At 41.0% G+C, this 14,400-nt stretch overlaps 1 protein-coding gene across 7 annotated transcripts in view; it reads right to left on the bottom strand.

Annotated features, from left to right (window-relative positions):
- Window positions 1-10,383, bottom strand: part of CFAP46 (cilia and flagella associated protein 46) — a 211,320-nt gene extending 200,937 nt beyond the window's left edge. For 4 of the 7 annotated variants that reach the window (XR_012905646.2, XM_075935218.2, XM_075935223.2 and 1 more), the window contains exons 1-6: window positions 10,193-10,329; window positions 9,212-9,303; window positions 8,075-8,199; window positions 6,635-6,766; window positions 5,042-5,106; window positions 4,393-4,557 (exon numbers count right to left, since the gene is read on the bottom strand). Coding sequence is in view for 6 of the 7 variants with exons in the window: in XM_075935218.2 (XP_075791333.2) it covers window positions 4,393-4,557; window positions 5,042-5,106; window positions 6,635-6,766; window positions 8,075-8,199; window positions 9,212-9,260 (536 nt within the window). In the remaining variant the exon portion in view is untranslated. Of the gene's footprint in view, window positions 1-4,392; window positions 4,558-5,041; window positions 5,107-6,634; window positions 6,767-8,074; window positions 8,200-9,211; window positions 9,304-10,166 lie in introns of all 7 variants that reach the window. The other 3 variants (XM_075935219.2, XM_075935220.2, XM_075935222.2) reach the window with 3 other exon arrangements.
- Window positions 10,384-14,400: the final 4,017 nt, after the last annotated feature.

Here is a 14,400-nt window from a genome sequence, read left to right as displayed (position 1 = left end):
ATGCTACAGGTGGTGCTGAAAGGCCAGCTGGAGGAGGCTATCCCTATACCCGGGCCTTCTGCACAAGGCCCCACCCCTTCTGTGGCATGGAGACAAGGCCCATTCCCATCTTGTTCAGGGGCACGGCGAGTCTGTCAGTTTCCCTGTTCCCAAACATGAGGTTAAACTATAGACCTTCTAGCTCCAAGCCCCTTTCTTCATCTGGAATACCTTGTATCTTTTATCTTCTTTTTAATGCAGTGTTTTCAAAATCACACTTTCAAAATTTTCTCACAAGTAAGCAGATTTGAGGGTTTTTTTAAATATTTTTCAGTCAAAGAATTAAACAAAAAAATCAGAAATTGTGAAATCAAATGAAACAAGGTGGTATAACATTTCAGTGGGCTGTATTCTAAGATTTCTTTTTCTCTTCCTGATGATAGGATTGGACTCCCAAATAGGAATACCAACCCTTCAGGACTGTCCTTGGGTCTCCATGAATAAAAGGTTAATCTTTTATTCGAGATTATATCATGTAATGAAACCTCCAGGAACATGCCCAACTAAAAGTGGCAACCCTACAAGTTTATTTATACTGTGAGTAATGGTACTTAATACTGCATTTTCTTTTAATTAAAATGTTAGTTTTAAGGAATATCAATGTAGCAAGTATTAAATGATTTCAAAATTAGCTAACAGGTCTCAAAAACTGTAAGAAGAAAAATTATAATAAAAGGGATACCTCTAGTTTTGGAGGCTCATTGATATTCTTTACCAGGAGGGACTGGAAAGCCTGCAATCTCCTGCTCATATTTATAAGCTCAATTACAATCAAAGGAGGGGGCTTATTTTGAAACATATTTACAAAAATAATTTTGTAGGCTTGTTGGATAATGCTCAGAGATCTATTCATTCAACGTATCCAGGGGACATCAGAGATAAAAAGCTTTTAGTTTCCTTCTTAAGAAAGGTTCTCAAAGTAGCCAAAATGACCTCACGTTCTCCACACTTAAATACAGGTTTAGTTATGCAAGCAGGCTTCTTATTTTGTGCTTATCGCTCACACCTCTGTTGTGAACCTCCACACTTTATGGAGTAGAACATAACAGTTCAGTTGTGTCCTTTCAGGATCACAGAACAGGAAACCAGAATTACCCTTTACACAATATTACCAAGAGCCAAACTAATAAAGGCATGATGAAAGCATAGCTAATGTAAATATAAAGTGTGTGGAGACCTGTAGCCAAGTAACTTAACCATTTCTCAGTTCTGCCTAAGCAAGAACAAAAAATCCCATCTAAAATATCTCCATGATCTTATTTAAATTTTTGTTACCCTTCTCCCTGAATTTACAATTTCCTGCATTTCAATTATTAATTCTTCTTCATGCTACTGGGCCAACTAAACTAGTGTCATGTTTCGACACCTCATTAAAATGCTGATCCAGCAAAACAGATGTACAATTTTAAGATCATGATTAATTTAATTGACTTCAAGAAGAGTAAGGCTAAAAGGCTGAAAAATATGTACATGTTAAATATATTTATACATAAAGATCTATTTGCCTCATCTGTAATGTAAAAAAAAATAGAATACCTGGACAACAGTTAGAATATTGAACTCCAGCTAGCTAACGTCAAAAAGTACAAGGCTATGGAAAATTATACTACAGAAAAATACATTGTTTTCTCACACTTTTTCTAGTTTTTATATTTAAAAAAGCAATAAATCAATGTTGATTTCTTCCTGTCACCAGCCTGCAAACACCATTTATCATGATCTAAAGCAGCAATACAGTAGGACAAGCTTTACTGTACTTCCAAAAAATAAACACTAAATTTAAAGAAACAGCCTCTCTCAAGATAGATATATGCTATTGTGAAGTTTGTGATGAAAATCAGAAAACTTTGTTTCGAGAATTTGGATTAAACTGCTGCTCCTTTTGAGTTTTTATTCTAATATAGAGCTCAATTATAGCTTCGAGTCAAGCCCAGAGTAGGGACAATATGTTGTTTCATTGCTTGATGTGTGGTCCAGGAGGGAGGCAGGCAGATTTATGACTCAATCACAATCTCTTCTTTCTCCTCACTACTCCAGTGAGTGAGTATATCATGCCTGGTATATATCCTCATGCTACTATGCTGACACAGCTATGCTAGCTGGGATATTAAGGAGGGGCTGAAGCTGTGGTTCCTCCCAATTCCTCCCTCTTTCTTCCTAAGCACTAGGGATATGAAATAATAACTGGTTATCCAGTTAACCAGTAAGCATCAACCTACTCTACAAGCAATATGGACATTTTAAATGTCCTTAATATATTTGCAGCTATAAAAAGGAGATTATAATAAACTATATGGAACTTTTTTTTATTATAAGTATCAATCGTTCTAACCTTGTATTCGTTACTCTAATTTCTGAACGAATAAGACATACAGGAAAAACCTAGAGGTTATATAAATATGAAATAAAGTCAACTTGTTTAAATATGAGCTATGTCACTAAGAACCTTTTCAGGGTGCCTAAATTACTATTCAGTTCTCCCAATGCTATATAACTTAAAATCTAGATCCACAGACAATAGTTAATTACCTGAAATTAACTAGTGATATGGTTGAATACCACAATAAACTCCTCTTCTATTGTCAGGAAGGATCAAAACTGAAATATTAAATCAAACATGGTATCTGAAGTTCTTTCCCTTCCCTTATTTTTGATCTCCTGTTTTGGAGAAGAGGGTTGCTACAGAAATCGTGGAAGCCAAGACAGCATGGCTAATGTTCATTCCAAAGGCCATGTTAACAAAGCATCCTCATCAACAGTTAGCTTTAGAAAATTAGAATGAGACCTATTTCTTTTATTCTTTGGGATATGAGGCCTGTGGCTTTGTTTCAAATTAGTAAGAAAGCTTCTTTAAGATAGTATGGAAGGAAAATGTCACTAAAACTCACTAATAAAAAAATAACATCTTAAACGGAATCAGATTACTTTGATTAGAATTTTTTTCTAATATATACTACAGTAATGTATGCACGAATTATAAATGGCAAAATTAGTTCACATATTTTACAGGGATGAAATGTGCTGTCTGAGAATGAAGAATAATGCTTATACAGAAGGATGTCTCAAAAACATTGAATTTCAGAAAGCATATTACCAAATGATGCATAACTGATGAAATAGATGGAAAAAAACCCCATATGCCACAACTGACTGAGTATTCATTTGTGTGCCTTTTACTCTAAAATTGAGAATTTAGTATACATTATTCAAGTGTCACTCACTAAACACATTTATTGCATGAAATTTCATGTTGATGTACATTAAACAGGAGAAAAAGTTAATAAGAAAATTAACCTTTCACAAATTCATTTGACATTTCATATGTTTATGTGAGAGAAAGGGAGCCCCCCTGGCTACTGTCCAGATAGCACTTCAGGGCCTTCTTAGTTGTATAGCCACAGACTGCACCATTCTTCCATCACAGATATGATGCCTCAGGCAGAAATGACTAAAGACTGACAGTAACAGAGCTTCGCTCCAAGAGTAATTCCACAACTCTCTTACATACAGGAATTTTTATTTATTTTGACCACATGAAACAAAAAAACCTGTTGCAGAGACAGGGAATATAACTTTGCAAATCTTGTGACATGCCAAATACATTGATATCACTACCGTTTTAACTAGGGATGATTAACTAGGGATAGTCAAGTAGTCAACTACCCGATAAGAGGTAGCAACGGGGGGGGGGGGCGGGGAGGAAATGGTGCACCATCTCCAAGATGGGTAGGAGGAGCAGGGAAGGCAAAGCTGTAAGGTTCCAGGGACGGCACGAGCTGAGACTGTTCAGTCCCAGCTTGTACCGCCCCGGGAACTAATTCGGGTGGAGCTCTGCACTTTAAATGTAGTAAGAGCCCAGCGGGGTCTTACTATATTTAAAGTGCAGAGCCACAGAGCTCACGCTGCCACATGGAGCTATCCCCACTGCAACTCTGCACTTTAAATGTAGTAAGAGACCGCAGAAGCGCTCCCCCTTTATCAACTAGTCAATGCAAATTCCATCAACTACTTGATTAGTCAATTAACCGATAGTTGATGTCCCTAATTTTAACCACAATGCAAATATCAAACTGTAGTTTCTTTCATACTCAAAATAATGGTTTTATTAAAGAACAGTGAATGTGTCTGATCCTGCAGTCTTCTCACTGCTAATTTTCACTGTCTTGATATAATCTAGTTACTGATCTATGTACAAAGTATGAAATTCTGCTCTATGATTTACAAGTTGCAGCATACTCACAATATATTTATAATAATATTTAATATGCCAGTGATCAAAAATAAACTCAAATGGGAGCTACGTGCACAAAAGGACTACAGGATCCTGGTCCTAAAATAACAGCTCAGACTTACATCATGAGTTCTGCTCGCCATTGCTTGTCTTGTTCTTCAGCTTGATTTAATGCTGTTACAATCTGAGATAGGCTGGGAATAAGAAGGTAGCGGAACCCAGGCTTAAGATATGGCCTCACAATCTGCCAGTAAAGGACTGATGAATTATATATTAAAAAATAATATCTGAAAAACAAGAAAAAGGATTTTACAACCTGAGATAAACACATACTTTTTAAAAAGTATTGTAGATTTTAAACAACAGAAGTAGCTACTGGGTCTTTCTATTGTTTGTACAGCACCTACCATCTTGATTGAGCACTGTAGGCACTTCAGGAATATAAAATATATCGATGTGAGCTAACATTGTGCTCTATTTCCCACCAGCAGTTATAAAATGGAGCAACATAAGCAGCCATATACATCGCATTAAAATGTGTTTATATTCATCTTGTGTCCTTAACACTGTCCTACTATTATTTTTCATATGGTGAAGCACTATTTTTGTTACAGAAAAGAAGTAGAAATGAGACAGAGATATGCGCCACAAAAGGATCTGCATTACCCAACGCCCCACAAAAATGAAATTATGAGAAGCAATTATCTTAAAAAACCTAGATCAGTAAAAGTGTTGAAATTTGGAACTGTAATCCCTATCAGATAATTTTACCTTGGATCGTGTATTGCAAAGTCTAATGCTTTCATTAGGTACATTACAAACTTCTCAAAATTTTCCTAAAAAATAACAAAGAATTGTTAAAGCTTGTCATACACAGGCCTTTATTAATCAGTGCAATATTACCAACCATTTTCAGTCTATTTTGAAATTATTAGCACTACAGATGGGGCTACCAGAACCATTTAATATTAAATTTATTTAATTCTTTCTATTAATAAAGACTCTACATCAGCTACTTATAACATTGCCAAAACTTAATGATTTAAGCTGAATTTTTTGCTGACAGAGGTTTGGAAAATTTAAACTAAAATGGCTGTCATTTCCAAAGCCTACGACAGCCTGTATACCATGTTCACCACTTTTAAATGTTACACAAAATATGCCTTGTTAGGTATCTTTGGTAAACTCATAATCTGCTGAATATTAACATTCTATTGAGATATGCATAACAACACTGTGTAAAATTATAAATTTTACTGCATGATTATTACTGAAATATATTGTAACTAGAAGATTTTCCTGGTGTTGCTCTGGATTTTTATTCACTTTTTATTATTCTTCATTCAAATTATTGCTCTGGGGTAGGGCTGAGGATGAGGGGTTCTGTATGCAGCCAGGTAATAGCGTCCATTCAGTGTCCCCAAAGTTGTCACACACAAGTTACTATTATGGATGGTAAAAAATATTCTGAAAAAGTTTCATCTGAAAATGATAATTAACTGAATCAAAATGCTTCAGCAAATCTCTTATAGATTTGTCAAAACTATAGCTGAAACACAGGGATACGTGCCAGTTTTCCACAGTTCCCATGTTTAGTAGGAAAAATGCCAACTTTGACAGCCTTGGCTAGAGCCAGGGCTTTGGGGGCTAGCAAGGTCCCTGCTTTGCAGCAGCAATCTTTGGGAACCCAAACGGAGTCAGTACTCTCAAGACTGCTAGGCTTCCTGCTCCATGGCAGGGATCATGCCATTCTCTAGAACCCCAGCTGGAGCCAGAATGCTGAGGGTTGTTGGGCTTCCCTCTTTGGATCAAGAGGTTTGCCAAAATCCAGAGTCTCAGCAGGAGCGAGCACTCCAGGGGATGCCAGGGTCTCACTCTATGGCAGCAGTCCTGGGAACTCTGGCTGGAGCCTATGATGATTTCCAGCTCCATGGTACAGGCCCTGGAAGCCTATATAGCCCTGAGAGCTCCCACTGGGGGGACAAGCAACCCTGAGAGTTACAACTCAGAGAAACTGACATTTTTGTCAGTTTCATAGCTGCTATTCAGTAAATTGCAAGAATGTCAGTTTCAAATATGTGTTTGCGAACACTGTTTTAGTGTTACTAAACCAAAATGTTTGGGTTATTTCCAGTTTGCAGAAAACTTTTGGTAAATACACTTTTGTTCTAATTTGGAACAAAAAAATATGAAAGTCCAAAATTTCTGGTGAACCAAAATCTCCAAATTTCAGCCCGCACTCCTTCTCACCCTTGCATAGAGAGAGAGAGAGAGAGAGAGAGAGAGAGAGAATTTAACATTAAACTATGAACATTCTTAAAACTAGATGTTACCATAATGTTAAAATCCACAATATTTTCTCACCAAATTATCTGTGGAGAGTGGGGTGTACAACTGGCCTTGGCACAGGTATGCTCTACCCATAAACTGGTTTACTGGATGTCTTCCTTTAAAATACATCTGTAGACAGTCACTGCTAATTTCCTGATATCCCAACTAGAGCAAAATATTATTTAATTTTTTTTAAGTGAACAATGCAATAAATAATGGGTCAAGAATGGTCAACTTTTTAAAGTGTGTGTTTAGTGAGATAGCAGTATGTAAATTCATAGTCCATTTACAAATGGAAAGTAAGGCCAGCAGAAGCAATTTCAATACATCAAGATTTTTAACCAATCCTCCTCCACCCCCCCCCCCCCACCACCAAAAACACCACTATGGAAAAAGGCAATTTCTTACACCACAGATCTGGTTTCTGGGTTTATTCAGAGTCACAAAGTAATTTACTATAGTACAAAAATATTTATGTTTTTTATATTTAACACTGTATTGCACATTATTAACACAACTGTTAATTGAAAGGTCAATTCTGAATTGTATAAACATAACCAGGGGCAGAATTTAGCCTACAAAATCTTTTTTTCTGGAAATGATGCATGACACCTAAATAATGCTCATCAGTTTCCAAATATCAGGTACAATGTATATGGATGGCAGCTGGTTAAAAGAAATAAAAACCTTTTACTTATAAACTACATACTAAAAGTGTCGTTATGCCATCCACACTGCTCCAGCCGGGGAACAGGGTTGAGGGCTCATCCTGCCTGCCCACCTAGCACTCACACCAGGGAGTAGGGTCAGGGTGCAGAGGCTTAGCCTAATCTGCTGGGTACTAATCAGGGAGTAGATTGGGGAGTTTGCTCTGCTCCAGCTCCTCTCCCAGCACTCCAGTCAGAGAGCAGGGCCAAGGGTGCTTTGGAACCTCATATGTCACCTTTCAATGCAGAATCATGTCTAAAAATATTTCAAAGTTATAAAAACCTGAATCCTATTTTATATGACACTCAGACAGCAGCAACCGTCTCATAATTAGAATGTTTTCTAAGTTTCTGCATGATAACAACAATACATCAGCAATTCCTCGTCCATCTTGTCCAAACAGCTCACACTAGCAACCTCAGAACAAAAAGAAACAATGATCACAAAACTACTAATATCTCTCTCAATGGTCTACTTCTCTTACTCTTATGCTAATCAGAGGCTTCAGAAAGTACAACTTGCAGATTGATGAAGTTTTCAAAACTGCTGACTTTGGGAAGAACATTGGGCATAAGCCAAACAACATATCTAAGCAATTGTTCTGTAAAGTGAGAAAATTGAAGCATAACAAAGTTCAGAATCTGTATTTCCAGGAGACCTGACAATATCATTAAATATTAATTTGCTGAAGCACTGTTATAGTATAATCTAGACAGTTGTTTTTATCTATTACAGATAATTAGCCAACTTAGAAAATGTAATTACCTGTAATGCTTGTTCTGCACACAAGACATATAAATCAGAGCTAAAGCTCTCTGATGAATCAAGTGCAGATTTCCCTTGATTGTCTGATTTGATCAACTTGTAAGCATTCTTCAAAGCTTGAGTATCTATTAATAAAAATAGCATATGAAAGGTGACATAGTATTCTTTGTTTTATGCTAGAGTGCACAGACACTTAACAGTATTATTTCAAGTGATCAACTCAACTGCAAGACTACTTATTTTTCCTCAAAGTAAAGAATTGTGTATTTTCATGGAAAGGTTATCAAAGGAATTGTGTAAAGCTAAGCACCTGCCGGATAGGAGTTTTAATGAATCTCTTGCAGTTTTAAATTAAAAACAAAACAAAACAAGAAAACAAGAAAACAAGGGACATTTAAGACCTGTTCAGTAACTCCCTGAAGTTAATGAGAATCTGCCTATTAACTTCATTGCACTTTAGATCTGGTTCTTAAAGCAGTTATTTTAAATAAATTGTTTTGAACTAAATAATGTAACTAAAAAGAGTGCTGTATTATTGTATTTACTTCTTTTTATGTCCTTTTAACAAAAACATTCAAAGCATTCAGAGAAAAATACTTTCTCTACCATTTTGTATATATAAAACCAAGAACTGGTAAATGAAAGCTCATGATACCACCTACAGGCAGTCCCCGGGTTACGTACAAGATAGGGACTGTAGGTTTGTTCTTAAGTTGAATTTGTATGTAAGTCGGAACTGGTACATATTGTAGGGGAAACTCTAGCCAAACATTTCTCCAGAGCTCAGTTTTATTCTCCCACACCTCACTTCCCTTAGTCCTTTATTCTCAAGCTGAGGTGTCTGCTGAGAAAAGCCGCTCCACGTCTCCCTGGTCTGCTGGGAGGGGTGCTAGCTTTGCGTCTCCCTGGTCTGCTGGGGGGAAGCAGCTAGTGCGGGGTTGCCTCACCTCGTTTGTAAGTAGGGATCTGATGTAAGTCGGATCCATGTAACCCGGGGACTGCCTGTATATGTTTTGTTAGTCTATAAAGTGCTACCAGACCATTTGTTGTTTTTCACTGTAGTGAAAGAACTTTGCTAGCCCTCTTTTATTTAAAAAGATACCGAGTAACTTTTCTATACATTATGCAACCATTTACCTTGGTGGTCCTGAGCTGCAGACAGCTGCTGTCTGATCACTAAATCCATGTTCTCAGTTACAAAGCCTTGAGCAAGTCTGCGCTGAACAAATCTGTGTTTGTGGTATGAATGCAATAAACACAATCGTTTCAAATAAACACTAGTTATACAGATACTTGAATTAATCAAATCAGATTTTAAAAAAACCCTAAATTTATTTTTGTTTCATAGTTATTACAGGTTGGACCTCCCTGATCCGGCACCCTGACTGATCCAGATAAGGGATTTTGCTGGACCCGGAGAGGTCATATCTGCCCCCTCCACCGCTGGTCTCCCCCCAGCCCTGAACTGATCGCTGCCCTCCTGCCCGCCACCCCCCATGCCACCAGTCCCTTTCTCCGCCCCTTTCCCTGCTATGCCCCAGCCCAGCTCCCTATTCGTTGGGCCCTTGGCCGCTCTGGACAGCCCCGCTGGGTTGTGCCTGGCAGCCCAGTTGCAGGGAGCCCAGCCGCCAGCCCTCCACTGGGACTCTCTGGTCCATCCGTGGCCCGTTGCCGGGCCGGGAATCCGGGTTTACAGAAGTTCAGCCAGTCCTGTGCTATTAAACCTCCACTCGTCACACCAGAAGGTCTATTGCATCACAAATGCGGACGGAGGGAGGGGTGTTGAATTATCTACGGAGCGGAGCGCGGCTGATCTCACTTTCTAGGGACGCTGGGAAACCAGCAAAATAAACGGCAGACAGTTTAGACCCTTGCCTTTGAGTGGAACGCGCACGGGGGGGGGGGGCACCTAGAGTGCGTGGGGCTCCCACTAGTGCCGGACGGGGGGGGGGGGACACACGATAAAGGCAAGAACACACGGAAACGTAAAGTCCTGCCAAGGCGTCTCCACGCCGCCATCCCAACACCGCCCCGTCGAAGCCCGACTCCACTCGCTAACCCTGCTCTCCCCCGCCTCCTGCCCCACTCCCACCTCCCCGCCGCTCCGGGGCACCGCACCAGTCACTATCAGCAAGCGGCGCCCTCCATCCCCTGCTGGGCAACCCTCCACGCTCACTGCCCGGCGTCTCCTAGCAACGCACCAACACGCGTCGCTTCCCGCTACGGGCTCCTGCCCGGGACACACTTCCCTCCCCAGCCGGAGCTTTCCCGGCCGCACTGTGGGAAGGGAGTTCTAACGCCTGCCCTCTGCCCAGAGGGGGAAGGAGGCGGTGCGCCGCTCCGCTAAGAGCCGGCTGCGCCCTCCCAGCCGCCTTACTGTGCGGCTGCGGCGGCCCGAACCCAGCCTCGGCCGCAAGAGGGGCTGGCCGCAGCCCCGTTCTGGCCTCGCTTCTCCTCGTGTAGCCCCCCCCGGGCTGCCCCCCATCTACCGCGGGAAAGGGGATAGGAGGGGAGGCGGAATGGGCCGCGGCGATCCTGGCTTGGCCCCTGTCCAGCCGCAGCTGCCCGGTTGCAGCAGCCCGGGCGTGGCCACGTAAATTAGCTCCTGCCAGCCTCAGCCCCCTGCCTCCGACAAACTCCACATACCCCTGCCCTGAGCCTCTCGTACATCCCAAACCTGACTCCTGCATCCCCCCCCCCCCACACTTCCAGCCCTCTGCCCTGCTTCCAACATCCCCCCCCCACACACATCCCCTAGTCCCCTGCCCTGAGCTCTTCATACACTCCAGCCCTGACTTCTGCACCTCTCTATGCCATAACGCCTGCACCCCAACCCCACCCCACACTTAAATTTCTTACAGGTACAGTTGTATTGCATCCCCATGCCCTAAGCCCTGGGTTATGATAAGACAGTATGGCTGTGTCTAGATGGGCAAATTTTTCTGCAAAAGCAGCTGCTTTTGCGGAGAAACTTGCCAGCTGTCTACACTGGCAGCTTGAATTTCTGCAAGAACACTGACTTCCTACTGTCTGAAATCAGTGCTTCTTGCGGAAATACTATGCTGCTCCCATTCGGGCAAAAGTCCTTTTGCGCAAAGCTTTTGTGCAAAAGGGCCAATGTAGACAGCTCCGACTTGTTTTGCGCAAAAAAGCCCCGATCGTGAAAATGGCGATCGGGGCTTTTTTGCAGAAAAGCAGTCTAGATTGGCATGGATGCTTTTCCGCAAAAAGTGCTTTTGTGGAAAAGCGTCTGTGCCAAACAGTTTCTTGCCATTTTAACCAGAAAGGACACTCTCTCAATGACTTAACCACCTGCATTCTGCTACAAAGACTTTTTACGTCTGCACTTGAAAAGGAATCCTCTGAACTGTCATTCATGTTAAAATTCGACACTTTCCAAAAAGGAATGAACAAACACTCAGGCTATCTTACCCATTACCAAGATAGCTTCCCCAATTATCACCTCTAATACCATTAACTCACAAACATCCCACTCTCCCCACCTCTAATATCATCAATTCACAGACACTTACCTTCCTTCCTCCCCCCCTCCTCCCCCCCCCGTATCCCCCTTCTGTTCTGAAATGTGATTTGTCCTTTTCATATGTGTTCATTTTTTTTAATTGTATCCTTTGGTATATATGGTTGTGACTATTTTCTTCCACTATTTGATCTGAGGAAGTGGGTCTGGCCCACAAAAGCTCATCATCTAATAAACCATCTTGTTAGTCTTTAAAGCGCTACATTGTCCTGCATTTTGCTGTGCCAATCTAGATGCTCTTTTCTGCAGATGCTTTTAACGGAAAACTTTTCCGTTAAAAGCATTTCCGGAAAATCATGCCAGTCTAGACATAGCCTATCTGTAAGAAATGTAAGTAACTTTCACCACTGTCTCTTGTTCTGGTGAGCCCCAGTTGGGAACAGGCCAGTCACTAGGAATGGAAGTGTCCAGGGAACTGGCACCAGCAATAGGAGGGACTAGGATTCAGCCACCTAGCTCCCATGGCAACCACTGCCAGGAGTGTAGCGCTGAATCCACCCACATTCCGAGCACCATCTTCCCCAAACACTGCTTCCTGCTCTGCTGTTCAGGGGAGTGTTTGTGATGGCCTTGTGAATCCCATCTCTTTATCCACACTTAGGCTGCATCTAGATTAGCATGATTTTGCTCAAATACTTTTAATGGAAAAGTTTTTCCATTAAAAGAATTTGTGCAAGAAAGCGTCTATACTGGCATGTGCTGTTGTGCAAAAGATTTGTTTTTGCACAAAAGCATCCGTGCCAGTGTAGACGCTCTCTTGAGCAAGAAAGCTCCGATGGCCATTTTAGCAATCGGGCTTTCTTGCACAAGAAATTAACGTGGCTGTCTACATTGTCCCTTTTGTGCAAGAATACTTGCACAAGAGGGCTTATCCCTGAGCGGGAGCGTCAGAGTATTTGCGCAAGAACCACTGATTTTGTACATTACATAGTCAGTGTTCTTGCGCAAATACTCGCAGCCAGTGTAGAAAGGCGGCAAAATCATGCCACTCTCGACGCACCCTTACAGAAATGAGACAAATAAAAGGGACCAGAGGAAAAAAGTATTAAGGATTAAGGCTGTAGACATTAACTGGCAGAATATAATGTTTTAAAGTCACAGAAGAAGCTTCCAGGAAAGCAAACAATTTAGTAACAAGGATCGCCACAAAAGGATGTGATTAGGGATGTTAAATTTAGATTAACTGGCAAATCGAATAAATCAATGCAGTTTGCATCGACTATTCGGTTAGTTGGTAAGCAGGCCTCTGGCTTTGAGTCTAGCAACTTCAAAGGTGAAAGCACTGTGGGGAGCATGGGGTCAGCAGGGAACTCAAGCAGTCCCCCGCTGACCCTGTGCTCCCCATGGCGTTTCAAAGCAGCAGCGCTGCATGGAACCTGGGGTCAGCTGGAGACTCAGAATCCCCAGCTGACCCCAGGCTCCACGTAGCACTGGCACTTTGAAGCACCCCCTTTCCTCCCCCCCCTTGCCTCTTTCTGATAGAAGAAGCGGAGGGGGGGGGAGCAACTAGTCCACTAGTGTGTCGGCTATCCGATAAGCATTTACTTATCGGATAGTCAACTAGTTGACTAGTCATTCACATCCCTAGATGTGATGTGCTACAAAACATCACAGTGACTGAAATCTTTTATTATAGAAAACAATTAATAGCAGTAGATGGGATGACAGGGTTATAAAAACACAATAAGGAGCAGAACTTATCCATGCAGACAATTCAGTTAAGAAATGATAAATGAAAAATTCTCTTTGTGTGTCCTTCAAGAAGAACCCCGCTCTTGCAAGTGTGGAACCCTGCTTGTGTTGTAGCAAAGACATTCTTCTTATATGAATATGCCTGTAACACATCCTTTCATTAAGAAACTGTGTATAGATTTACTTTTGAACAGCAATTAGTTAACAAAACAGTGGATTGATAGTTTTATACTGATAAGAGCAATGGCAAGAAATGTGAGCATCACTGATGTGCATCTTTGCCTTTAGTACCTTTGCTATCTTTTGAAATAAAAAAGAGATACCACACAGTGTCCACAGGCTGAATTTTGCTTCAGCTACACCAGACTAACATGGCTACATTTCTATTACTATTCCACAGGCTGAATGGCATGGCAAAAGATGTAATGGCAAAAGATACTAGATCAGTGCAGACAACAGCCATTGGGTCTTTTGAATTTTGTTTTATTTTATCTAGACTTCTTTCACAGTACATCAGTCAAATGTATTTCTATTCTTCAGAGAACAGCAATACAGAAAAAAAGATGTAACCAGAAACAAATTGGTTAGGGTAGACCTTTAATGACCCTGCTTATATCAATTCAAATACTTTCAAAATGAAATGTTTGGCTACGCCTAGTTCCAAAATATTGTTCAGCCATGGCAGAACTGATCTATAGAGCTCAGAAGCCACAGTGAGAAAAATAATATACATTTATAGATACAGAGATTCATCTTCTATCCTAAGTCTCTCAGGCTAGATAGGAATTCTGCAATGGCAGCATGTTCCAACCTCTGGGATCGTAAAAGGAGCATTTAATATTGTTCAAAAGTGCAACACCACTGATACACTATGAAAGGAATTGTATTCAGACCTTCTCAATACCACTCTAATACCATAATGTTCAGTATGAAAGGCTATTTGGGTGAAAAGTGATAAAACAAAGTGAGAATAACATTATGTGGCAGACAACAGACTGGGACCAGGTAACTAAATACTTTACATGTGTATGTGGAAGTGAAGACTAGGACCCTGGTCTTTCAGCTCAAGAAGCATGGTCTTTTACCACTTAAA

The sequence above is a fragment of the Pelodiscus sinensis genome, chromosome 8 (genome assembly GCF_052426305.1).
Source record: "Pelodiscus sinensis isolate ZL-2025 chromosome 8, ASM5242630v1, whole genome shotgun sequence".
In the NCBI taxonomy this organism is placed as follows: Eukaryota; Metazoa; Chordata; order Testudines; family Trionychidae; genus Pelodiscus; species Pelodiscus sinensis.
The sequence above is the reverse complement of the archived record's forward strand: the minus strand, read 5'-3'. Positions and strand labels throughout refer to the sequence as shown.